Consider the following 15236-nt stretch of genomic DNA (forward strand, 5'->3'; position numbering starts at 1 on the left):
GTTGCGTGTTCAAATCAGGTAGAGATTTTGCTTTGAGGCAAAGTCTTCCCTTCAAACACACACATTGCGTATCTCGTGGCGCAAAGGTAGCGCATCTGACTCCAGATCAGAAGGTTGCGTGTTCAAATCACGTCGAGGTCATGTTCCTCTGAGGCAAGTTTCTCCTTTCATTACTTCACAATTTTTTTGGGGGGCGGGGGAAAAATATTCTGTACCTTGCATACGGCTGGAGCCTATCTCAGCTACAATCGGGCGGAAGGCGGGGTACACCCTGGACAAGTCGCCACCTCATTGCAGGGCCAACACAGATAGACAGACAACATTCACACTCACATTCACACACTAGCCGGCTCCAGTCTTCAGCAGAGGCCCAGCAGCTATCATCAAGCCGGCTCCAGGCTTCAGCAGAGTCCCAGCAGCTATCATCAAGTCGGCTCCAGGCTTCAGCCATCGCCCAGCAGCCATCATCAGGCCGGCTCCAGGCTTCACTAGAGGCCTAGCAGCTATCATCAAGCCGGCTCCAGGCTTCAGCCATCGCCCAGCAGCCATCATCAGGCCGGCTCCAGGTTTCACTAGAGGCCCAGCAGCTATCATCAAGCCGGCTCCAGGCTTCAGCAGAGGCCCAGCAGCTATCATCAAGCCGGCTCCAGGCTTCAGCAGAGGCCTAGCAGCTATCATCAAGCCGGCTCCAGGCTTCAGCCATCGCCCAGCAGCTATCATCAAGCCGACTCCAGTCTTCAGCAGAGGCCCAGCAGCTATCATCAGGCCGGCTCCAGGCTTCAGCCATCGCCCAGCAGCCATCATCAGGCCGGCTCCAGGCTTCACTAGAGACCCAGCAGCTATCATCAAGCCGGCTCCAGGCTTCAGCCATCGCCCAGCTGCCATCATCAGGCCGGCTCCAGGTTTCACTAGAGGCCCAGCAGCTATCATCAAGCCGGCTCCAGTCTTCAGCAGAGGCCCAGCAGCTATCATCAAGCCGGCTCCAGTCTTCAGCAGAGGCCCAGCAGCTATCATCAGGCCGGCTCCAGGCTTCAGCAGAGGCCCAGCAGCCATCATCAGGCCGGCTCCAGGCTTCACTAGAGGCCTAGCAGCTATCATCAAGCCGGCTCCAGGCTTCAGCCATCGCCCAGCAGCCATCATCAGGCCGGCTCCAGGCTTCACTAGAGACCCAGCAGCTATCATCAAGCCGGCTCCAGGCTTCAGCCATCGCCCAGCTGCCATCATCAGGCCGGCTCCAGGCTTCACTAGAGGCCCAGCAGCTATCATCAAGCCGGCTCCAGGCTTCAGCCATCGCCCAGCAGCCATCATCAGGCCGGCTCCAGGCTTCAACAGAGGCCTAGCAGCTATCATTAACAATGGCCACCAAAAGAGACATGGAAGAACTAAAGAGATCCAATGAGGAGCTACGGAAATCAGTGGAGTTTATGGCACACCAAATGGAAGCAATGACAAGTAAGCAAGACACTTTGATGGGCATGATGAAAGATATTAAGGAACTGAAGAAGCAAAATGAAGAGAAAGACAATATGATTGTGCAACTGAAAAGTAGATTATCTGATTTAGAACAATATACTAGAATGAACGATGTCATTGTTACTGGTCTGCCAACGCGACCTGCGTCATTTGCTGCTGCAGTGAGGTCCGAGGTCCAGGGATCAGTGCCCAGGGACCAAGAATTGGACTCAGTGGAGCGGCAGGTGGTGAAGTTTCTCCAAGAAAAGGGAATTAGCATAAATAAGGAGAATATAGAAGCTTGTCACCGTTTCCCTCAGAAAGATAAAAGCAAACCGGCAACCATCATTATGAGGTTTGCAAATAGACAATTCAAAATCAATCTTTTGCAACAAAGTAGGATGCTCAAGGGATCAAATGTTTATCTCAATGAACATTTAACCAAGAGCAATGCTGATATTGCTAAAAGAGCTCGGTACCTACGCAAAGAGGGACAAATACAAGCAACATGGTCGTCCAACTGCAAAGTCTACATAAAGCTAAATGGTGCACCTGAGCAGGCACAAGTGCTAATGGTCAGGAGCTTAAATGATTTGGATACATTTGCATAGTGTGTGGTTTGCTGATCTATATGTTTTTTGTGTTTTTAGAGTTGACATCTATTCTGTAAATCCTTATTAACTTTAAATGTCTATCAAACTTCCCAAAAAAGGACTCAGAATTGCCCACTTGAACATCTGTAGTCTGAAAAACAAGGTAATTGAGTTGAGTAAAATAATGTTTGAAAATGATCTACATATAGTAGCAATTTCTGAAACTCATTTGGATGATTCAATTGACAATACTGAAATATTTATACAAGGTTACAATATAATTAGACTTGATAGACACAAACACGGGGGAGGAGTAGCCTTTTATGTACAAGGCCACATTCCAATAAAGCAAAGAGGAGATCTGGACTTGACAGATGTAGAAGCAATCTGGATCCAGGTTCACTTGCCACATCTAAAGCCATTACTAATCTGCTGCTGCTATAGACCACCTTCCTCTGATGCAGCATATCTTGAAAAAATGTGTGCAATGCTTCAGAATGTTTCTGACACAGACAGAGAAATGTATTTCTTAGGAGACTTAAATATTGACTGGCTCTCAAAAAACTGCCCTATGAAAAGAAAGCTTAATGACACTGCCACTGTATGTAACCTAACTCAAATGATAAATCTACCAACCAGAATAAATATGAACAATTCAGGTGTATTGTCTTCAACTTGCATAGATCATCTTTTTACTAATTCAGTAGATAAATGCTCAAAGGTTGTTTCTGTGCCAATTGGATTTAGTGATCATAACATGATTGCTATAGCAAGAAAAGTGAAAGTCCCCAAAGTTGGACCTACAATTATGTATAAGAGACTCTACAAACATTTCTGTGATAATGCCTTTATTGAAGACGTACATAACATACAGTGTATTTGAGTCAAAGCATACTGAAGCAGCTCTGCATGAATTCATGAAGTCATTTTCTTCTGTCTGTGATAAGCATGCACCCATCAAGAAGCTCACCGTCAGATCTGTCAAAGCCCCTTGGCTTGACTCTGACCTGAGAAACTTGATGAAAGATAGAGATATACGGAAAAGAGTTGCAGTAGATTCAGGTAGCTCAGAGGACTGGCTAGCATATCACTCTTTAAGAAACAAAGTCACCAAATTAAATCAACAGAAAAAAAGGGTGTACTACCAATCTAGAATTGAAGAAATTAAACATGATGGAAAAAAACTTTGGAGTACTCTCAATCAAATCATGGGTAGAGATCAAATGGGAAAAACACCAGCATTTATTGAATCAGGTGAAGGCTTTATCACCAAGCCCAAAGAAATTGCTGATTACTTCAACAATTATTTCATAAGTAAAGTTGATACTATAAGAAATGGCATGCTGCCTGTAAATTGTATTCTATCTGAGTCACTTATTAAAAATGATATCATGCAGGACAAAAAATGCAAATTTGAATTCTCAGTCACTAATGTATTGGAAATTGAAAATCTATTGTCTGAGTTGAAATCTGACAAACCTTGTGGTCATGATAATCTAGATAGTAGACTTTTAAAATTGTCAGCTGGAATAATAGCCAGTCCGATATGTTATATTTTTAACTTAAGTTTTAAAGAAGGAATCTATCCTCAAATATGGAAGGTTGCTAGAGTAACTCCTCTACCAAAAAATAGGAAAGAAGCATTCACTGGATCGAATAGTAGGCCAAATAGCATTTTACCAGTATTAGGAAAATTAATGGAAACAATTATATTTAAGCAAATTCAAAATTATTTCTCTATAAATGACATTAATTCAGACTTTCAACATGCATATAAAACTGGCCATTCAACATGCACAGCTCTCACACAATTAACAGATGACTGGCTAAAACAAATTGACGGTAAATTATTAGTTGGCACAGTGCTATTAGATTTTAGTGCTGCTTTTGATATTATTGACCACAAACTACTACTTATAAAACTGTCTGCTTATGGTTTTAAGCTCTCAGCGATTAACTGGATGAAAAGCTACCTAGTCAACAGACAGCAATGTGTCATGTTCAATGGAACCCTTTCAAATAATCAAACATTATATTGTGGTATTCCCCAGGGAAGTTGCCTGGGACCTTTATTATACTCAATATTTGTAAATGATATGTCATGTATTTTAAAGAATGCTTGCTGTGCAATTTACGCAGATGACACAACAATATATGCTTATGCTGATAATTGCACAGACCTGAGCAGTATACTACTGCTGCCCTGACTTTGTATTGTCGTTCCTTTTATGGACTTTGTTTTGTGAACTGAGAACAGAAAAAGGTATTCTGTAACTCGCCTACCACTGTCGGGTCCACGATGAACAAGTATCTCTAGCTATGGGGGTCTGTTGGCACAATGGTAACATGTTTGACTCCAGATCAGAAGGCTGGATGTTCAGTTCACTAATCAATTCATGTTTCTGTGAGGCAAGCTCTTAGAGTCATTCCTTCATAGACCTTGTTTTGGGAATAGAAAAAGTTATTCCATACCTTTCATACCACTGTACTGTATGCTGTCGGGTCTACAATGAACAAGGAACCTTATCTACAGAGACTTTGTGGTGGAACAGTGTCTCACTCCACATTGGACATTTAATAGTTCAAATTAGGTCGAGGTCATTTTCCTTTGAGGCAAACTCCTCCCGTCATTCCCTTTATGGACTTTGTTTTTTGAACTTGGAACAGAAAAAGGTATTCTATACCTAGCATACCACTAGACTGTATGCAGTCGGTTCCACGTTGAACAAGAAGCCTCAGCTACGGGGACCTTGTGACGCAACGGTAATGCGTATGAGGCCAGATCAAAAGGTTGCGTGTTTAAATCATGTCAAGGTCAATTTGCTCTGAGGTAAGCTCCTCCCGTGATTCCTGTATGGACTTAGTTTTAGGAATGGAAATGGTATTCTATAACTCGCATTCCACAGTACTAAAAACAATGAACAAGGCTCCTTAACTACAGGGATTTCGTGGCACGTCTGACTCCAGCTCAGAAGTTTGCATGTTCCAATCCTGTCGGGGTCATATTTCTGTACAGCAACTCTTCCCGTTAGTCCTTTATGGACGTTGTTTTGTGAACTGAAAAAGGTATTCCATACCTTGCAGTCGGGTCCACAATGAACAAGGAACCTTAACGTAAATCCAAGCCCACTACTTTTGTCCATAGGGTGTATCTAAAAGACGGTCATTTGAGGTGACCTTTGGATCTCCAAAGTAAAAACCCAAGTGATGATTAAAGAGCTTTTCACACATTTTGCACCACATCACTTCCACACCATTACACCAAGGTCCTGCACACTCACGTGGAGAAGGCGTTATTCTGCTCCACGCATCGGATGCCCTTACACTTGCCCCTTTCGTCTGAGGCCTTGGTCTCATAGTAGAAGTAGAGCTGGTTCAGGCCGTTAGCGAAGGCCAGCAGGACCTACAAGAAGATGGATGACATTACTTCAAGGTGACTTCAGGTGATTTTCTGCTCAATGGGACGTCGTACTGTTACCAGACAGTAGATGAAGAGGAACTTGAGGATGTCCAGCAGCATCCTCCCCAGGGAGATCTGTAGCGGTCCAAGGTGAGAGTTGGCGGTGAATAGCGAAATGAGGCGAAGAGAGCTGAAGATGTTGGCAATGGCAAACACAGCCTCTGCTACGAGGGTCGGGTGCCACATCTCCCACTGGTTCCTGGGTTTACTACCGCTGTACTGGAGGACGAAAGAAGAGGAAGTCAACCAAACTCAGAAGAATAAAACCGATCCCAAGACAGCCGCTTACCTTAAAGTAGGCTACAATCTTGAGCGAGATGGTGGCCAGGTACAGAGAGTTCATAACAAAGTCCATGAGGTTCCACCAGTCATGGACGTAGTCTTGTAAACCTCCATCCCACATTTGCTTGATCTCAGCCCAGATGAAACCTAAAAACACAGATATCATCTGAAACCCAGTAGAGTTGGCAAGAAGAACCACATCTCCATGAACCTGGGCTGGCTTCGGGGAATGTTGAGTCCTGGACCGCCAAACAATCCAATGGGACACTCACCCAGAATCCAGGGCAGGATCATCCACTCCACAGTGGTGGGCGCCGGCCCCTGCCGGTCCTGCTCGGTGGTAACGATATGCTGCGAGGCGAGCAGCAGCAGGAAGAGGAAAGTCAGATAGGACGCCGTGTGGCAGATGAACTTGATGAAGGGCTTGCGGATGAAGAGCCCGTAGCGACTCTTGGGGGCGATGAGGTAGCAGAGGGCAAACACCGGGTAAAGGAGGCCGATGAAGACGCAGGTGATGAACTTGCCCGCCCAGTGGCGCCGCCTCCAGCCGGGGAACTCATCGTACCAGCGCGACGCCAGAAGCTGCTGGCAGTTTGGCTGAGCTACGAACTGAAGAGAAAAGTTCAGAATGGTCAGTGGTGTCCTGATATCAGCACCAATCTAAATATAATATAGAATGTTAGAAAGGCTTGATCAAGTGAAATTACGCAGAGAACAATAGTAGGTATGAAAAACACTAACCTTATAATTAACTTATGCTGTCTTTAAGCTGAAGTGGAGTGGTAATTTTTTTTTTCCTCTAGTGGTTGTTACTGCTTGTATCGGACACTATATCTCTCACAAATATCATTTGTTTTGAAACCGTGACTTAACTAGTTAGCAGGATTAAGCAAAAAAACACATAACCAAGATGGTGCACGTAACTCAGGGGTGTCCAAAGTGCGGGTTTGGGGCCATTGCAGCCCGTAGCAAATATTTTTGACAGTCTGCGGCACAATCATTAGTTTTCTAATATTAGCATGCAATATTTTTAAGCTAATTTTCTACGTATACACCCAAGTCATATTTTGGTACTTTATGCATATTAACGTTAGCAGGCTAACATTTGAAACAAAGTCTTTAGGTACGCACCTCGGAGTAATACATTTTGGTACGTGACGCATGCTAAAGTTAGCATTTGAGCATGCTAACATTAGCGTGTGTTGTATAATTGTTGGTCGTGCCACTCTCCCAGGACAGAGTGACTGTGTGATGGGTGATGAGCCAAGAAGACGGCAACGAGGAATCGTCGAACAATAAGCTTTATTTGTTTCAGCGAGCCTCAGACTGGAACTGCAGCTTCCAGGAGAAAGATTATGGGCCTGGTTACTCTTCTGATGTCCTCTCGGACTACTGTCCCTAAATACCCCTTAGACGAAGACCCCCACTCTTTGTAACTCTAGCCTTGGAGCCGGCCAGTCCTGACAAAGCCCAGTTTGCTGCTTGGCCAGTCAACCTATTTCCTCTGATCGGTTTGAGTTGGTTGAACTCCGACCCCTATTCTCTACTCCTACCTGTGAGGGCTTCTTACCAGATGTTGCTAATGTGTTTACACTTCCTCCTAAAATCCAAGCCTGCCTTCCTTTAAGATTCCAATTTCCGGGGGGCAAGGGCCACCACTCTCTAGAGAGCTTGTGATGGACATGTGCACCTGAAGCTATCTTAGGGCATATTTACTTAATAGAATAATCCTCTAAAGGATTCTGTGACCAAATACAAATAGAATGCTAGTTCACAAACATATAAGAAAAATGTACACGGTATAATTTACCACACATGCTCGACTTTTTCAGCTAATTTAGCAGTGTCAGTGTCATATATTTTTGGTATTTCACCAATGCTAACTGTAAGCATACTATTGTTAGCATGCTAGCTTTTTAGTTGAGCGTTTTAGCTCATTTTGCCCATATTTTTGTTACTCGCTGCTCTCTGGCCAGCGTGCTGTTAGCATTTCCGTTTGACGTCGGCTCTTCGGCATTCACGCAACATTTCTAACGGAATTGCATTTTCTAGTTCTTTGAAAAAAATGACGTCCACAGTTTCCAAAAACAATTTGAAACGTGGACTCGTCCGACCATTTTCCACTTTGCATCAGTCAAGATGAGCTCGGGCCCAGCGGAGCCGGCGGCCTTTCCGGGTGTTGTTGATAAATGCCTTTGGCTCTGCATAGAACAGTTTTAACTTGCACTTACAGATGTAGCGACCAACTGGATACTATTGTTAGCATGTTAGCATAGTACTGTTAGCATGCTGGCTTTTTAGTTGAGCTTTTTAGCTAATTTTGTCCATATTTTTGTTACTTGATGCTCTCTGGCCAGCGTGCTGTTAGCATTTCCGTTTGACGTCGGCTCTTCGGCATTCACGCAAAATTTCTGACGGAATTTTCTAGTTCTTTGAAAAAATTCTGTATCTTGCACTGGTTTTAAAGGTGAAAGCTACCAAAATGGCCCTGCATCCTTTGATTTGTCAGTGGAAAAAAGGTCTCGGGCAGCCCTTGATCCAACTTATTTATTAGTCATAGTCCGCTTGCATTGGGGCCAAGTGGGGCAGTGACCCACTATCTCCACCAGATGGTGCCACAATGAGGGAAAACAAATCGTTGTACTGCCGCCATCACGACTGAAGGGGTAAAAGTATCACATGGTCTATGGCCTTGGCGGAGGTCTGGGAAGTAGTGTGAAACGTGCGCACACACACACACACACACACACACACACACACACACACACACACACACACACACACTGCAAAGTATCACATAGAGCCACAAGATTCAAGCCACCGTGTCGACCTGCATCGTTGGGCGCCAACTCTGCAGTCTTGTAGCCATGGCAACAAGGGATCCTAATTCAATGTGTGTGTGTGTGTGTGTGTGTGTGTGTGTGTGTGTGTGTGTGTGTGTGTGTGTGTGTGTGTGTGTGTGTGTTTGTCTGAGTCGAATGAGTCACATTTTTGCCGTACAGTACTAAGACAAAAAGTAAAGAGAATAAAAAGTGTACTACTAAGAGTCGACGCCAGTTGAGCCTTTTAACAAACTTTTATTCTGAAAAGTACACGGAGAATAACGTTCATTTTGAAGTCATTTTGCCTATTTGAGTAAACGAGATGGGGTCGCTTGCAAAGTTAACGAGGAGGCGGAGCTACCGGTGATATCTGTTCAGCGAGTACACTGAGAGTGGACGTCTAAGTCAAATAGCTCAAATAAATAAATCAATAATGGCATTCATGTGAGTGAAGGTTCGCACTTTTACGTACTTTGTTTACATTTCGGGGGAATAAATGGACTCATTTTATTTTGTTAATTATTTCCTCTAGTTTTGATGGCGTCATGCAGCACCGGGCGCAGAGAGTCGGGTTAACTTTCAGTTGTGAAACCCGGCAAGGACAGAAGCATGATGAGCTCGGGCCCAGCAGAGCCGGCGGCGTTTCCGGGTGTTGTTGATAAATGTCTGTGGCTCTGCATAGTAGAGTTTTAACTTGCACTTAGAGATGTAGCGACCGACTGTAGTTATTGACAGCTGTTTTCTGAAGTGTTCCTGAGCCCATGTGGCGATATCCTTTACACCCTAATGTCGATTTTTGATGCAGAGATCCAAGTCCGTTATATCAGTGCTTGCAAAGACAAGATATTTACTGTTGGAACTGGCACCTAACAATTTGAAATGTGGACTCGTCAGACCACGGAACACTTTCCCACTTTGCATCGGCCCATCTTAGATGAGCTCGGGCCCAGCGGAGCCGGCGGCGTTTCCGGGTGTTGTTGATAAATGTCTGTGGCTCTGCATAGTAGAGTTTTAACCTGCACTTAGAGATGTAGTGACCGACTGTAGTTACTGACAGCAGTTTTCGGAAGTGTTCCCGAGCCCATGTGGTGATATCCTTTACACCCTGATGTCGCTTTTTGATGCAGGGATCCAAGGTGCGTAATATCATGGCTTACGTGCAGTGATTTCTCCAGATTCTCTGAACCTTTTGATGATATCACGGAGCGTAGATGGTGAAATCCCTCAATTCCTTGCAATAGCTGCTTGAGAAATGTTGTTCTTCAAACAATTTGCTCAGGCACCATGGACAGAGGCCTTGACTTTCACTCCTGCAATGTGCTGATCACAATCCCCAATCATGGCACCCACCTGTTCCCAATTAGGCCGTTCACCTGTGGGATGTTCCAAATAAGTCTTTGATGAGCATTCCTCAACTTTATCAGTCTTTTTTGCCACTTGTGCCAGCTTTTTTTGAAACACCTTGCAGGCATCAAATTCCAAATGAGCTAATATTTGCAAAAAAATAACAAAGTTTTCCCGTTTGAACGTTAAATATTTTGTCTTTGCAGTCTATTCAATACATGTTTTGTTATGAGGCTTTGTGTTACGACGTTTTGTGTTACGACATTTTGTGTTACAACGTTTTGTGTTACGACATTTTGTGTTACAACGTGTCGTGTAAGGACGTTTTGTGTTACAAAGTTTTGTGTTACAAAGTTTTGTGTTACAACGTTTTGTGTGTTACGATGTTTTGTGTTTTACGATGTTTTGTGTGACGACATTTAGTGTTACAATGTTTCTTGTAAGGATGTTTTGTGTTACAACGTTTTGTGTCTCGACGTTTAAGGGTTACAACGTTTTGTGTTACAACGTTTTGTGTTACGACATTTTGTGTTACAACGTGTCATGTAAGGACGTTTTGTGTTACAATGTTTTGTGTTACAATGTTTTGTATTACAACGTTTTGTGTGTTACGATGTTTTGTGTTTTACGATGTTTTGTGTGACGACATTTAGTTTTTCAATGTTTCTTGTAAGGATATTTTGTGTTACAACGTTTTGTGTTGCGACGATTTGGGTTACAACATTTTGTGTTACGACATTTTGTGTTACGACATTTTGTGTTACAACGTGTCGTGTAAGGACGTTTTGTGTTACAATGTTTTGTGTTAAAACGTTTTGTGTGTTACAACGTTTTGTGTTACAACGTTTTGTGTGTTACGACGTTTTGTGTTTTACGATGTTTAATGTGACAACATTTAGTGTTACAATGTTTCCTGTAATGATTTTTTGTGATACAACGTTTTGTGTTGCGACGTTTTGGGTTACGACATTTTGTGTTATGACATTTTTTGTTACAACGTGTCGTGTAAGGACGTTTTGTGTTACAATGTTTTGTGTTACAACGTTTTGTGTGTTACAATGTTTTGTGTTACAACGTTTTGTGTTTTATGACGTTTTGTGTTTTACGATGTTTCGTGTGACGACATTTAGTGTTACAATGTTTCTTGTAAGGATGTTTTGTGTTACAACATTTTGTGTTGCAACGTTTTAGGGTTACAACGTTTTGTGTTACAACGTTTTGTGTTACGACATTTTTTGTTACGACATTTTGTGTTACAACGTGTCATGTAAGGACATTTTGTGTTACAAAGTTTTGTGTTCCAACGTTTTGTGTGTTACAAAGTTTTGTGTGTTTCGACGTTTTGTGTTTTACGATGTTTCGTGTGACGACATTTAGTGTTACAATGTTTCTTGTAAGGATGTTTTGTGTTACAAAGTTTTGTGTTACAACGTTTTGTGTTACAACGTTTCGTGTGTTATGACATTTTGTGTTTTACGATGTTTTGTGTGACGACATTTAGAGTTACAATGTTTCTTGCAAGGACGTTTTGGGTTACAAAGTTTTGTGTTACAACGTTTTGTGTTACAACGTTTCGTGTGTTACGACATTTTGTGTTTTACGATGTTTTGTGTGACGACATTTAGTGTTACAATGTTTCTTGTAAGGATATTTTGTGTTACAAAGGTGTCGTGTAAGGACATTTTGTGTTACAATGTTTTGTGTTACAAAGTTTTGTGTGTTACGACGTTTTGTGTTTTACGATGTTTCGTGTGACGACATTTAGTGTTACAATGTTTCTTGTAAGGATATTTTGAGTTACAACGTTTTGTGTTGCGACGTTTTGGGTTACAACGTTTTGGGTTACAACGTTTTGTGTTATAACGTTTTGTGTGTTACGACGTTTTGTGTTTTACGATGTTTCGTGTGACGACATTTAGTGTTACAACGTTTCTTGCGAGGACATTTTGGGTTACAACGTTTTGTGTTACAAAGTTTTGTGTGTTAAGACATTTTGTGTTTTACGATGTTTCGTGTGACGACATTTAGCGTTACAACGTTTGTTGCAAAGACGTTTTGTGTTACAATGTTTTGTGTGTTACGACGTTTAGTGCAAGGATTTGGACGTCAAATATCTTGTCTTTGCAGTCTATTCAATTGAATATAAGTTGAAAAGGATTTGCTAATCATTATATTCTGTTTTTATTTAGCATTCACACAACGTGACAACTGCTTTTGTACTTACTCCTCCTCGTTTCAGACGGCCTTGAAAGGATGACAAAATCCGGGTGGGTTAGCCCTGACATTACTGTGTCAGTGTTCTATAGAGTAGCAGACGCGTGGTCGTCGTGGTTACCGGCGACAGGACAAGTGTAGAAATAGCATAAATGGACTGTCCCTAAACAAGAGAACGTACGTCCAGATGCTTGGATTGAAAGTCATCCTGCTGAGATAACTTGCTCTTTCATTTGATGATGCTCTCTCTGCTCTCTCTGCTCCCGGAGTCCATCCATTCGTACGCTTGCACGCCCTGAGGGGGAAACTTCAAGCACTTAAGCAAATCTTAACAAGGATGGATTATTGCTCCGCCTCTTTTATGTCCACCGTGCAGGACACAAGTAATGGCAGAGAAGGTGTGAAGACGTAAAAACGGGGACAGAAAGGGAGAGGGAGCGGAAGTTCGGAGCAAAACTGCTTGGTGTACGAAGTGTTACACCGATGTGTGCGGTAACACTCACATATTTGCTGCTGACTCACGTTTTTTCATGTCCATGCACCAAACTTATGTACTCATTTGTGTTACGATGTTTTGTATTACTACGTTATGTATCAGGATATTTCATATTACGATGTTTTGTATTACGATGTTTCTCGTTGCGACATGTCGAGCTATGGCCTTTCGTTTTGGGGCTTTTTTTGTTACAGCATTTCATGTTACGGGGTTTGATGTTATGGCGTTTGATGTTACGGCGTTTCGTGTTACGGTGTTTTGTGTTGCGACATTTCGTTGGGCAACGCGTTTGTTACGTCGTTTTGTGTTACGTCGTTTTGTATTACGATGTTTTGTATCATAATGTTTTTACGTTAAGATGTTTTGTGTTGCGGTGTTTTGTATTTGTAACGACATTCTGTATTACGGGATTTTGTGTTTTTTGTTTTACAGCCGTTTCATCTTACGGCGTTTTGTGTTACGCCGTTTTGTGTTACGCCATTTTGTGTTGCGACGTTTGGTATAACGACATTCTGTATTACGGGATTTTGTGTTTTTTGTTTTACAGCCGTTTCATCTTACGGCGTTTTGTGTTACGCCGTTTTGTGTTACGCCATTTTGTGTTGCGACGTTTGGTATAACGACATTCTGTATTACGGGATTTTGTGTTTTTTGCTTTACAGCCGTTTCATCTTACGGCGTTTTGTGTTGCGCCGTTTTGTGTTACGCCATTTTGTGTTACGCCATTTCGTGGGGCAACGCATTTGTTACGTCGTTTTGTGTTACGATGTTTTGTATCATAATGTTTTTACGTTAAGATGTTTTGTGTTGCGATGTTTTTGTATTTCTACGTTTGGTATTTCTACGTAATACATTCTGTATTACAAGATTTTGTGTTTTTTGTTTTCTAGCTGTTTCATGTTACGACGTTTTGTCTTACGTTTTGTGTTATGTTTTGTTTGTTACGAAGTTTTGTGTTTTACAATGTTTTGTGGTACGACATGTAGTGTTGCAACATTTCATGTTACGGAGTATTGCGTTGTAAGGTTTCGTGTTACGATGTTTTGTATCATAATGTTTTTACGTTAAGATGTTTTGTGTTGCGATGTTTTTATATTTCTACGTTTGGTATTTCTACGTAATACATTCTGTATTACGAGATTTTGTGTTTTTTGTTTTATAGCTGTTTCATGTTACGACGTTTTGTCTTACGTTTTGTGTTATGTTTTGTTTGTTACGAAGTTTTGTGTTTTACAATGTTTTTTGGTACGACATGTAGTGTTGCAACATTTCATGTTACGGAGTATCGCGTTGTAAGGTTTCGTGTTACGATGTTTTGTGTAACGACGTTTTGTGTTAGGATGTTTCATTGTACAGCGTTTTGTGTAATGATGTTTCGTGTAGCAATGTTTCGTCGTACCGCATTTTGTGTTTTATGATGTTTTGTGTTACGACATGTAGTGTTGCAATGTTTCATGTCATTGAGTTTCGCGTTACGACGTTTCATGTTATGACATTTCGTGTTACGACATTTCGCGTTACGTCGTTTTGTATTACGATGTTTTGTGTCATAATGTTTGTACGTTAAGATGTTTTGTGTTGCGATGTTTTGTGTTGCGATGTTTTGTATTTCTACGTTTGGTATGACGACATTCTGTATTACGAGATTTGTTTTTTGTTTTACAGCCGTTTCATGCTACGACGTTTTATCTTACGTTTTGTGTTATGTTTTATGTGGTAGGAAGCGTTGTGTTTTACAATGTTTTATGTTACGACATGTAGTGTTGCAGCATTTCATGTCACGGAGTATTGCGTTGTAAGGTTTCGTGTAACAATGTTTCGTGTAACGATGTTTCGTGTAACGACGTTTTGTGTAACAACGTTTCGTGTTACGACATTTCATCGTACGCTGTTTTGTGTTTTACGATGTTTTGTATTACGGCATGTAGTGTTGCAATGTTTCATGTCATGGAGTTTCCCCTTACGATGTTTCGTGTTATGACGTTTCATGTTACGACGTTTTGTGTTACGATGTTTTGTGTTACGACGTTTTGTATTACGATGTTTTGTGTCATAATGTTTTTACAGTAAGATATTTTGTGTTGCGATGTTTTGTATTTCTACGTTTGGTGTAACGACATTCTGTATTATGAGATTTTGTGTTTTTTGTTTTACAGCAGTTTCATGTTACGACGTTTTGTCTTACGACGTTTTGTGTGTTACGAAGTTTTGTGTTTTACAATGTTTTGTGTTACGACATGTAGTGTTGGAACGTTTCATGTCATGGAGTTTCGCGTTGCGGCGTTTTGTGCTTTGACATTTCGTTTGTCGATGTTTCCTGTGACAACATTTTGTGTTACTACGTTTCGTGCAAGGATGTTTGTTTTACAACGCTTTGTGTTACGACGTTTTGTGTTACGACATTTTGTGCTACAACGTGTCGTGTAAGGACGTTTTGTGTTACGACGTTTTGTGTGTTGCAACATTTTGTGTGTTACGATGTTTTGTGTTACGATGTGTTGCAACGTTTCATGTCATGGAGTTTTGAGGTTGCAGCATTTTGTGCTTCGACGTTTTGTTTTACGACGTTTTGT

At 41.8% G+C, this 15236-nt stretch overlaps 1 protein-coding gene and 1 non-coding gene across 2 annotated transcripts in view; one reads left to right on the forward strand and one right to left on the reverse strand.

Annotated features, from left to right (window-relative positions):
* LOC133649997 (short transient receptor potential channel 4-like) overlaps window positions 1-15236 on the reverse strand; it is a 56055-nt gene that overhangs the window by 23193 nt on the left and 17626 nt on the right. Inside the window, exons 6-9 of the mRNA XM_062046714.1 lie at window positions 6060-6396; window positions 5795-5934; window positions 5524-5724; window positions 5327-5448 (exon numbers count right to left, since the gene is read on the reverse strand). Coding sequence (XP_061902698.1) covers window positions 5327-5448; window positions 5524-5724; window positions 5795-5934; window positions 6060-6396 — 800 coding nt within the window. The remainder of the gene's footprint in view (window positions 1-5326; window positions 5449-5523; window positions 5725-5794; window positions 5935-6059; window positions 6397-15236) is intronic.
* On the forward strand, window positions 70-141 carry trnaw-cca (transfer RNA tryptophan (anticodon CCA)). The gene has a single exon. It is a non-coding gene; the product is annotated as a tRNA-Trp (tRNA).

The sequence above is a fragment of the Entelurus aequoreus genome, linkage group LG05, assembly GCF_033978785.1.
Source record: "Entelurus aequoreus isolate RoL-2023_Sb linkage group LG05, RoL_Eaeq_v1.1, whole genome shotgun sequence".
NCBI classification, from domain to species: domain Eukaryota; kingdom Metazoa; phylum Chordata; class Actinopteri; order Syngnathiformes; family Syngnathidae; genus Entelurus; species Entelurus aequoreus.